This window comes from Bufo gargarizans, chromosome 1, assembly GCF_014858855.1.
Source record: "Bufo gargarizans isolate SCDJY-AF-19 chromosome 1, ASM1485885v1, whole genome shotgun sequence".
Taxonomy (NCBI): Eukaryota; Metazoa; Chordata; class Amphibia; order Anura; family Bufonidae; genus Bufo; species Bufo gargarizans.
In genome coordinates this window covers 529,750,391-529,762,547 of record NC_058080.1, presented here as the reverse complement: position 1 = coordinate 529,762,547, position 12,157 = coordinate 529,750,391, and the positions used below count along the sequence as shown (strand labels likewise).

The window sequence follows — 12,157 nt, the reverse complement described above, 5'->3', positions numbered from 1 at the left end:
CTTTATTAAGTCGTCTTATAATACAGGATACTGTATTTCAGATATTCGAAAATATAGGAAAATCAAGCTCAAGAAATGGTGGAAAAATGTGTAGCTTTGTTTGTCGAAGATTTTATGCCGCAATAAAGCTACAAATTTTTTCCACCATTTCTTGAGCTGGATTTTCCTATATTTTCGAATTTACTATTACGCATCCGGGTGCGCCATCCGTGCTCGACTGGTGAAGGGGAAGGTGAGAGCTGCTGTGTGCTTATAGGGCTTCTGTCACCCCACTAAAATCTTTTTTTATTTTATTTTTCTGGCTACTTATAATCCCTATACTGCGATATATCAATCTATAATGCTATTACTCGTTTTGGTTCAGTAGTTAATTTAAAAAACTGACTTTTATAATATGCAAATTACCTGTCTACCAGCAAGTAGGGCGGCTATTTGCTGGTAGCAGCTGCATCCTCCTTTCATAAAGACCCTGCTGACCCTGTCTGCATTCAAAATCTGGCAGCCTGCGCCGTACCTGTCTTCAGTCGGCGCAGGCGCACTGAGAGGAGAACGCTCGCTAGGCTGCTCTATCCTCAATGCGCCTGCGCCGATGACGTCACATCTACACCTGGCGCAGGTGCACTGAGGAAGGAGCGTCCTCTCAGTGCGCCTGCGCCGACTGAAGACGGGTACGGCGCAGGCGCCAGATTTTGATAGCAGAGGACGAGCGCTCGCTGGCCCTGTCAATCAACATGAGGAGGGGGCGTCTTTATGAAAGGAGGATGCGGCCGCTACCAGTAAGTAGCCGCCCTACTTGCTGGTAGACAGGTAATTTGCATATTATAAAAGTCCGTTTTATTTATTTTTTATTAACTACTAAACCAAAATGAGTAATCGCATTATAGATTGATATATCGCAGTATAGGGATTATAAGTAGCCAAAAAAAAAAGACTGGGGGGGGTGTGACAGAAGCCCTTTAATGTGTATTTCAGATACTGTAATTTTTAGAGCCCATTCACTGCTTGGATAAAATATTTAACAGTGTAGGGTACAGTTTCTGTACAAAAAGCTCTCCCTGATATAGTCTATATTTTACAGCCTTAGTGGGTACCCACCATTTTCCGAAAGTAACTGTAACATACCTCTAAAAGATCAGATCACAGGAGGACTTTACAACTTTATTCCAGCTGCTTGGGAACACGTGTCACAGCCAGGTATGGAAATTGATTTACATGTGTAGTTTTCAATGTATTATTCCTTCTGAAGAAGCATTATCTGTGTAACTTATGTAACGTAAGGCTACTTTCACACTAGCATTTTCCCGGCAGGATCCAGGAAAAACGCTTCTGTTACTGATAATACAACCGTCTGCATCCGTTATGAACAGATCCGGTTGTTATTATCTTGAACATTGCCCAGACAGATCCGTCATGAACTCCATTGAAGGTTAAGAGAACTGATCCTTTTTCTATTGTGGCAGGGAAAACGGATCCGTCCCCATTGGGGGTCATGCCGAATCCGTCTCCCAGGACGGAAAGCAAACTACAACATGTTGTGGTTTGCTTTCTGGTATGGGAACACAACTAAACAGTTCAGTTCAGTTTTGTCCCCACTGACCATGAATGGGGGCAAAACTGAAGTGTTTTTTCCCAGTGTTGAGCCCCTATGACTGATCTCGATACCGCAAAACTAAAACGCTAGTGTGAAAGTAGTCTAACAAGAATAACTATCATTGTTGATATATTTACAGCACTGGATCTAGTTAAAAAGCTGCTGGTTGTTGATCCAGAAAAGAGACTCACAACAAAGAAAGCCCTGGAGCACCCCTGGCTGCAGGTATTAACCTTTTCTTGACACGGCAATTCATTTTATTTTATTTTATCTGTTTTTCGCCCCCTGCCTTCCCGAAGCCATAACCTTTTTATTGTTCAGCTCACATAGCCGTATGAGTTTTTTTGTTTTTTTTGCAGGACAAGTTGTACTTTCCAATACCGCCATTTAATATTGCATATAATGTAGTGGATAGCGGGGAAAAAAAATTCAAATATGGTGGAATTTGAAGGGGAAAAAAAATGCTATTCCACTACAGTTTTACAGTTTTTTTTATTTTACAGCTGACAGCCCCAATCATACTCCCAATGTTAATAAGACCTCAGATCTGACCCCCAATCGGACGTCAGCTCAGACCCCAATGTAAATGACCCCCAATCAGACCTCCGATAAGAGCCCAATGTCTTTCATCAGCCTCCATGTACAGTGGTCAGGTACGGAAAGATAATATTCAGTATTTGTCGTGACTCCAATTGCAGTTTGCGCAAGGTACTATCCCAGGGCCCTTCCAAGGTGTTATAACGCACGTCCCATGTTAGGAATGCCAGAGTGGTGTAATGGCCTATAATGTCTCTGTAGTGTTGTGTTAGTGCCGTCACAGTGTCTCCTACCTGGGGACGTCCTGGCTCACTTGCAATAAATTTGAGTATGGTGATAGTAGGAGTAATAGAGGAACTTTGCAGAATAAATGAGGTCCAGATCTTTAGACGAAGTTCAAACGTTGTTTTACTTGAAGGAACTTGCATTTAAACAGTATACAACGTTGGTCTCTTGGGCCCAGCAGGTGTAGGCAATATTTGGCAGGAATGTACACTTCTGCTCTCTGTGGAGCTTGCAGGATAAACGTCTGCTTCTAGCTCTGTATCTGCGGCAGGAATTAATCTTCTGCGCTGACTTGGTACCTTTTGCTGTGTGGAGACAGACTAGCTAAGGAGGAATAGGCTTCTCCTAGGAACTGGACTTCTCTCACAGATGGGTTCCTGGAACTTCAGAGTTTGGCCTCTTTCACACTACAGTATGTCCATTTCAGTGTTTTGCGGTCCGTTTTTCACGGATCCGTTGTTCCGTTTTTTTGCTTCCGTTGTGGTTCCGTTTCCGTTCCGTTTTTCAGTATGGCATATACAGTATACAGTAATTACATAGAAAAAATTGGGCTGGGCATAACATTTTCAATAGATGGTTCAGAAAAAACTGAACGGAAACGGAAGACATACGGATGCATTTCCGTATGTGTTCCGTTTTTTTTTTTGGGGACCCATTGACTTGAATGGAGCCACGGACCGTGATTTGCGGGCAATAATAGGACATGTTCTATCTTTCAATGGAACGAAAAAACGGAAACACGGAAACGGAATGCATACGGAACACATTCCGTTTTTTTTGCGGAACCATTGAAATGAATGGTTCCGTATACGGAACGCAAAAAACGGACCGCAAAACGGAAAAAAAAAAACTGTAGTGTGAAAGAGGCCTTTGTCTGTAGATTTTGCTTCTTCATCCAGCAGATCTAAAGGTGCTCTAGATGGGGAATATATATGGACATGTCTCAGCTGAGACTATATCCTTACTGTCCTTCCCTAGGAAGGGGTTTCTCCTGAATACTATCACACAACCTTCCCCTAGCAGAGAGTGTCTGTCACTGACTTATCTTTTATATATATATATATATATATATATATATATAAACCATTCCAGCTTAGATACACTAGACTGCCTCTGCCAATATGTTGCTGTCACCTGCTGGTACATCAGGCTAATTACATGAACAATTGCATTAATACAGTTTTTTATATGCACATTTCTGGAGGATATCCTATAAATTTACATCATAAGAGGCGCTAAGGAGATAGATAGTAGCGAGGTAGAGGTCTGTAGTAACACAACTCTGAGGTGTTACACATGCCTCTCATCAGCCCCCATGACTCTCACCATCCCCATATTAGCCCCCATGCCTTTCATCAGCCCCTATGCCTCTCATTAGCCCCCATATCAGTCCTTATGCCTCTAATCAGCCCCCATTATCAGCCTTATGCCTCTCATAATCCCCATTGCAGCCCCCCATATCAGTTCAGCCTCATGTTTTATAAAATAAAAACAACTCTTACCTCTCCTGCTCCTGGACGCCGCCGCTCCTCACCGGCCGCGATCTTCTTCCTCCTGCTGTTGGCTGTACTGTGAACTGGCGCACACAGCATGAGGTCACAGAGCGCCCTCACACTGTGCATCAGACTACTGGGTCAAACATGATTATTAACAGACTGGGGATCTACTGAGGTAATGCTGGCGATTTTTTTTTTTTTATTTTTATTTATTTTTTTTAATGAAAACATGACAGTTACACTTTAAAATGGCCCTGGAAAAAAAAAAACTAAGTGGCCCCATGTTGGTGGGTCGAAACTGACAGTAAATGGGACACCACATGACAGCAGAGACAAAAGTAGGTGGGGCCAGCAGTACTGTAGTACAGAACAAAATACTGCCCCAACAGAAATACTGCATGACAGAACAACTGCCACCCGTGCCACAGTATGAAACTGTATCATCGTTCTGGCAATACAGTTGCATTCAAAAGGCCAGCTACCGGCCATGTGGATAAGTGTCTAATGCTTCTACATGAAGTAATGCTAAGAGCATCATATCTTTATGTACCTGGCTGGCAGCCATGACGAGGTTTTGGGTGGCCCCCTAGGCATCAACCTACCGGGAAATTTCCCTGCAAGGTGTGTAGCCAGTCCGACCCTGCTTTTGTGTGTCTGCATACACCGTTTCAGTAAAGGCCCCCCATACATATTGGTGTATAGTTTCAGTGGGTTCTAACGTGGGAGATAACCCACCGCCAGAAGTGTCATACATACCTGTTCGGCACACCAAACGTGTGGGGGTGTCGGAAGAGAGCTGTTGACCAAACAATAATTTGGTTCAACACATTTTAATGTGTATGGCTTGTTTTACAGTCAGGAGAGCGGAGGCAGAGGCACTGTCCTTATGAATACACTCAAGTTAAAAAATATGGCTAATCTGAGAGTTTTGTGCACTGTAGAAGCTAATATAAGAGCTTTAGATGGGCAGGGAGATGCACTTTAAAGGGGTTATCAACCCCTATAATGCCCCCCCCCCCCCTAATACTCGAGCACCTCACACAGACTGTACTTGCATCACTCCTGATGTGCCGCTGCTGCATCTTCTTGGCGTGCAGATAATCTATAACCAGGCGCGTCACGGGTGGCTCATCCTCGTTGCGGCCTGTTATTGGCTGCCCACCCCATTGCCCGATGTTTTGATGCCTTGCGAGCATCACAAGCGGGTGCCAGGGAGCAAGGTAAGTATAATCTGTGTGAGGGGCTCCAGCATTTTGGGGGGGGGGGCGCGGCATTATAGTGGTTGGATAACTCTTTAAAATATTTTATAAAATGTGTACATGTGTGAATAGTGGCAGTCTTCTTACTCAAACATCCATTTTGATGGTTTTATTTTCTATGAAAACATGCATTTGTTTGCTGTTATGTTTTTTAGGATGATGAAATGAAGAGCATTACTGAGCGGTTAATGTATGATATTGTTCATCCAATGCCACCTCCATCACAGGTACTAAACCCTTCTGTTCTTCTAGATCTGCCACTTGGTAGAGCGCTTCAATTCACACGAGACTCTTAACTAATATATTAAAATATATTTTAATACAGTAAATGGCATCCCAATCTTCTCTCAAACTTGTCTCAGTACAGCAACCATATCTTCATGTTGAAGCTGTCACAGCAATCCAATGATCAACGAAGGTTCATGTTCATAACCACCGGTGATCAGCTGTTATTGTTGTGGGAAGTTCTGGCTATAAATTTCCTCTGCATTAGAAATGTGTATTACAGGTGAATGGCCATCCATGTAATGCATGGACAACCCCAGTCTGCCACAGTGAGAACCACTGTTTTGCCATGGTTCTCCACTCTAACCTGTGGTTCACCCCTTCCGTGATATGCCAAATATAAAGATAACATTTTCTTCTTTCATATCTAGCTCTTATATTCTAGTCTTAGTGTTTTATGGCATGTTACATACATCCTTGACTGGATACTTTTCTTTATTCCAGGTACAAAACATCTGAACTGTTCTGTCTGACACTAGCCTTTGTGACGACTTCTAAAATTTCCCATTTTTACATCCATAGCTGTTGCTGAACCAAACGTAGATCACCAGAGGGTTCTTTAGTGATCAAAGTTTGATTCAGTAGGACGATAAGGGGTCTGGGTGTTGTGGTCATGATACAGATGCTGATATTTTATATTATTCTTGTTCTTTTAAAATGATTTGTATTTCAATTGTTCTACAGTACTTGCTGTAGAGTCTGTCTAGCTCTTTTACATTACTGGCTGTGTTAGTGCACCTGACATAGTTGGTGACAACACACTGCTTTTGGCTGCTGTTTTAATTCAAGGTAACCAAAAGGAGTCCTATGCCTTCAAAGTGGATTTGTCATCACACTGTGCTGCCCAGTGTAAGGACAGCATAGTAGTGGACAGGTCCGCTTTCCAGCACAAAAAATATAGTGCTATTTGACTAATGGATGCAGTTAGAGAATGTATTGGGTATGTAGTTACTTTATGGAGTCACTTCCCTGAGTCGAAGAGGTGTCTGGTGCACTCCTCATAAATATGGGCCAAGTGTATTCTCGTGTATAATCGTTCCTATTAGCGAAATACCACTTTTTTGTGAGCAGCATAGTCTAATTGTGAGATCTGCTTTAGTATTTTATATATACAGGTCCTTCTAAAAAAATTAGCATATTGTGATAAAGTTCATTATTTTCTGTAATGTACTGATAAACATTAGACTTTCATATATTTTAGATTCATTTCACACAACTGAAGTAGTTCAAGCCTTTTTTTGTTTTAATATTGATGATTTTGGCGTACAGCTCATGAAAACCCAAATTTCCTATCTAAAAAAATTAGCATATTTCATCCGACCAAAAAAAGAAAAGTGTTTTTAATACAAAAAAAGTCAACCTTCAAATAATTATGTTCAGTTATGCACTCAATACTTGGTCGGGAATCCTTCTGCTTCAATGCGGCGTGGCATGGAGGCAATCAGCCTGTGGCACTGCTGAGGTGTTATGGAGGCCCAGGATGCTTCGATAGCGGCCTTAAGCTCATCCAGAGTGTTGGGTCTTGCGTCTCTCAACTTTCTCTTCGCAATATCCCACAGATTCTCTATGGGGTTCAGGTCAGGAGAGTTGGCAGGCCAATTGAGCACAGTAATACCATGGTCAGTAAACCATTTACCAGTGGTTTTGGCACTGTGAGCAGGTGCCAGGTCGTGCTGAAAAATGAAATCTTCATCTCCATAAAGCTTTTCAGCAGATGGAAGCATGAAGTGCTCCAAAATCTCCTGATAGCTAGCTGCATTGACCCTGCCCTTGATAAAACACAGTGGACCAACACCAGCAGCTGACATGGCACCCCAGACCATCACTGACTGTGGGTACTTAACACTGGACTTCAGGCATTTTGGCATTTCCCTCTCCCCAGTCTTCCTCCAGACTCTGGCACCTTGATTTCCGAATGACATGCAAAATTAGCTTTCATCCGAAAAAAGTACTTTGGACCACTGAGCAACAGTCCAGTGCTGCTTCTCTGTAGCCCAGGTCAGGCACTTCTGCCGCTGTTTCTGGTTCAAAAGTGGCTTGACCTGGGGAATGCGGCACCTGTGGCCCATTTCCTGCACACGCCTGTACACGGTGGCTCTGGATGTTTCTACTCCAGACTCAGTCCACTGCTTCCGCAGGTCCCCCAAGGTCTGGAATCGGTCCTTCTCCACAATCTTCCTCGGTCCGGTCACCTCTTCTCGTTGTGCAGCGTTTTCTGCCACACTTTTTCCTTCCCACAGACTTCCCACTGAGGTGCCTTGATACAGCACTCTGGGAACAGCCTATTCGTTCAGAAATTTCTTTCTGTGTCTTACCCTCTTGCTTGAGGGTGTCAATGATGGCCTTCTGGACAGCAGTCAGGTCGGCAGTCTTACCCATGATTGCCGTTTGGAGTAATGAACCAGGCTGGGAGTTTTTAAAAGCCTCAGGAATCTTTTGCAGGTGTTTAGAGTTAATTAGTTGATTCAGATGATTAGGTTAATAGCTCGTTTAGAGAACCTTTTCATGATATGCTAATTTTTTTAGATAGGAATTTTGGGTTTTCATAAGCTGTATGCCAAAATCATCAATATTAAAACAATTAAAGGCTTGAACTACTTCAGTTGGTGTGTAATGAATCTAAAATATATGAAAGTCTAATGTTTATCAGTACATTACAGAAAATAATGAACTTTATCACAATATGCTAATTTTTTTAGAAGGACCTGTATAATATATAAATTTGTATGTTGCACCATCATTTGGCACGCTTATTTTCAACCTTATTATGACATTTACATGAAGCACTGGCACATACCATTCCCTTTAATAGTTGTTTTTTTTCCTGCATTAATCCACAGCATTTTATGAGTCGCAAACGTGGGCATGAAGTGGACCCAGATGCCAATACTTCTACATCTTCAGACACCTCAACAACCCAGTATGATAAGAGAACGAAAAAAGTGACGAATTTGTGAAATTGTAGCATCTTTATGTAATATTTGTATTGTTTGTACAGTGATCAGGTATTGCCATTTTAATTTTCAGCGTTCTCTGTATAACGTTACTGCTGACACCACACAGGAAATAAAGTAGCTATGTTTGCTTCTTAGAGAATTTTTTAAAAAAATGTAGATTCGTAGAAGAAATTGTATTATTTGATACCAAGAAATCGTGCTTTGTGTACGACCTCGTTCAGGCAAACATAATGTGAGCGTGTTTCAGTGTCTGTATTACAGATGCAAATCCAGGCACGACCTTGGGTATAATGATCCCAACTCACAGCTCTTTGGGTTTTTAGGCCAGTTGTTGGGTCAGGATTTGCGGCTGCAGTATAGATATTAAAAAAGCATCCTTTTGCGGCTGTCTGAGAGAGTCCTGCATCTTATCTTGTGGAAAAACAAATCACATGGTTGAATAGTAGTTTGTAGTGCAGTTTTAGGGGTTGTTTGGTCTTGTGGATGAGAAGTTGAGCAACTTTCTACCTGTACTTTAGTGTTTTACTTTCTTGCAGTTTTCAGGTGTTTGCTGTCAGTGCATAGAAATATACTTAGTTTTTTTAAGTTTTTATTTTTTTTTAACTTGGTACTGTTTGGGTCATAGCTGAGAGAATGCTATAGTCACATGCAGCCTAGGAAACACTCTGTGGGCATTTTAAATCAGAAGAACAGTCAACCTAGAATCCAAGTGGTTCAGATGTAGAGTGACTCAATTATAACAAACTCTCAGCTGTGATAAGTAAAGGGAATGTGTCATCAGAAAATAACCTATAGTTTGTCATGTTCTGGGGGATCTAATAGCGCTTACAATCTTTTCTGGGTCACTCTGTTTGCCCGATGTGGCACCCGTTAAATTCTCCCGCTCTGTATGCTAATTTTCGCAATGGTACAGGGAGGCGCAGATTGCCCTGTTTCTCAATGGGCGTCTCCTTCTCCCTGGCTGTGAGCTGTCCAATCGCAGTGGAGAGAGTCACAGCCGGGGAGAAGGTGAGTTGTTGTTTTTGTTTTTTTTGTCTCCCTGCCTGCGACGCTCTCTGCTGCGATTGGACAGCTCACAGCCAGGGAGAAGACTCCCATTGAGAAACAGGGCGGAAGAATTTCACGGGGGCCACAGCGGGAGAACGGAGCGGCGCCCAGAAATAGTAAGCGCTATTAGATCCCTGTTGTATGCCCTACATACCCTGATACTTAGTTTATAAAGTCTGGACCCATGAAAGGTCCTCTTTAAACAATAGGTTATGATGCGTTCAGTTTCTTTGCACATATTTGCATTCTCTGGAAACGGGGATATTCTCACTTTCTGACAGCAATTAGGGATCCAAACATGTTGAGACCTTGTAACACAAAGAGGGAAATTTATGACACCCTGCACTCCAGAATTCTGGCATCACAAATTATCAAAATAGGTTTTGCAACTTTGGGCTGAATTGCACAAAAAAATTTGAACTTTTTTTTACATCTCTCACTTCAGTTTTGAAAAGTGTGAGGGAAAGTAGTCATGGTTAGCTATGTTAAAGCGGCTCTGTCTGCAAGATCAACCCTATTAAACCAGACATACTGGCTGCTCATCATGCTGATTAAAACAATACCTTTGTTTTGTCTGGATGCTAAACGGCTGCAGAGAAATCTGTTTTAATTCATATGCAAATTACAAGTTTGAGCACCAGGAGGCAGGGCTGAATCATTTGAGCACAGTTTTTTTACACCCCTTGTGCTCTGCACACTCCCCCTGCCTTTGATTGACAGGGCTAGACATGCTGAGGGCAGAGTCCAAGAGCCTTGTGCTAGCGTGTACATATCATCTCTAAATGGGCCCTGGTGAAGACCCTGGGTATATACACTGAAACAAACAATGCCGGTCAAATGGCCGGAGAATCCCTGTAGGGGTCCTACCTATACTTCAAAAATTTTACACTTTATTGATATCATTAAAACCAAAACCTATACTAATACGGTTAAAACTATCAGGCTATGTTCGGGAAAGGTTGGCGATGCACTATTGTAAATTGCAGAGCTTTATTCAGGGAATGAATCCTGTGGTATTGTCACAGGGGTGAATAATAGTATTGTGGAATGATCCACAGTGTTGGTGGTATCAGTGTTTGTATACTGTGGCACTGGTACTTATGAAAGGAGCTGCTACTCCTCCCTGCTAAACTGTCACCACAATGTTCACACACCGATGTGGAGTAGGGGCAACCTGTACTGGCCGCACTCCCCACTATTCAAAGTACTGTCGCCTAACACCAAGGTGGGGGATTGTTAGGTGTGCGTTTTTAGGCAGGCTTGGGGAAAAGCGAGCAATATATAGTGTGTGTTTTCACAAAGCAGAAGCGTTACCAGTGTTAGTGCTCCTATCAATGTGTTACGTGACAGTACTAATTTATTCACAGGCACTATAATATTATAAAGACACCAGTAATATGTGTTGGCTTATCAGCATAGAAAAAACATACTTCTGTTTGTGATAATGCTATAGCTTGATGTTAAGTGCTTGGTTTTGCATGTAGAGATCCCAGGTTTGAATCCTAGGAGAGACTTAAATAAACTTTATTCGCAAGTGTGAATGAGCCCTTAGAAACATGAAAACTTTTATTCACGGGCACAAGATATGACTATAAAGAAGCCAGCAATATTTATTAGCTTTTTAGACCTAAAAACATTATTCTCTCAATATGATAAGGATATAGACTTTTATTATGGGTAAAATGGGGGGGATAAAAAAAAACAAAGTTTTTCCCAAGATTCAAACCTGGGATCTCTGCATGCAAAACCAAGCACTTACCACCAAGCTATAGCATTGCCACATAGAGATGTATGTTTCTTCTATGCTTATAAACAAACACATATCACTGGTGTCTTTATAATCCTATATTGTGCTTCTGAATAAAGCAGTGATATTTATATTCGCTTTCTAAGCAGATCTCAATGTGGTGAAGCTGTAGTAGATGGTGTATATGATCTGTAGCTGCTAAGACACAGCTCTGCCCTCAGCATGTCTAGCCCTGTCAGAGCACAGGGGGTGTTGCAAAGCCGTGCTCAAAGGATTCACCCATTCCTCCTGGTCCTCAAACTTCTAATTTGCATATGAGTAAAATGCAGATTTCTCTACAGCTGTTTAGCATACAGACAAGTGAAAGGTATTTTTAATCCGCATGATGATCCCTACCAGGCAGTATGTCTGGTTTTATAGGGTTGATCCTTGTAATAGAGCCATTTTAATTTCACTCACGGTGAAAAACTGGTCTAGCATTTTTACATAGGTGCAGTTTGAAAAATTTAGCACAAAGTGTGCCAAGGCAGACTCAAACTGACTTCAATTATTACCGTCCTTATAAAATTCTCCCCTCCACCAAGATATATAAGGAATGTTGCCTCATCTTGTGTTAAGACAAATTGCTGTTAAATGCTGATTAGTTGTATTTTGAGTTTTTAGTGGTTTCCGAATAAATTGGACGAAACTGAAGATAATGGTCTGAGGACATTTTAAGTTTTGTCTTTTTTCTGGGAAAACTAAGACAACCAGAATAATTTAGAGCATGGTATGACATCTGCATACACAGCCTTTTTAAAGCATATTCTGTCTGCTTTCTGTCAGATGTCCAGATTTAAGTCATTAGAGGGAATATATTAGGTGACTTTTTGTAATCAATTTTGCTTTGAGTTTGTTGGCAATAAATGCATCAAATTGATCAAAAGTCGCACATTGGAAAGTTTGGCTTTAAA

At 41.7% G+C, this 12,157-nt stretch overlaps 1 protein-coding gene across 2 annotated transcripts in view; it reads left to right on the top strand.

Annotated features, from left to right (window-relative positions):
- Positions 1–9,350, top strand: part of CHEK2 (checkpoint kinase 2) — a 92,725-nt gene extending 83,375 nt beyond the window's left edge. For both annotated transcript variants that reach the window (XM_044275402.1, XM_044275401.1), the window contains exons 12-15: positions 1,079–1,194; positions 1,731–1,816; positions 5,324–5,395; positions 8,294–9,350. In XM_044275402.1, the coding sequence (XP_044131337.1) occupies positions 1,079–1,194; positions 1,731–1,816; positions 5,324–5,395; positions 8,294–8,410 (391 nt within the window). In that variant the 3' untranslated portion in view covers positions 8,411–9,350. The remainder of the gene's footprint in view (positions 1–1,078; positions 1,195–1,730; positions 1,817–5,323; positions 5,396–8,293) is intronic.
- Positions 9,351–12,157: the final 2,807 nt, after the last annotated feature.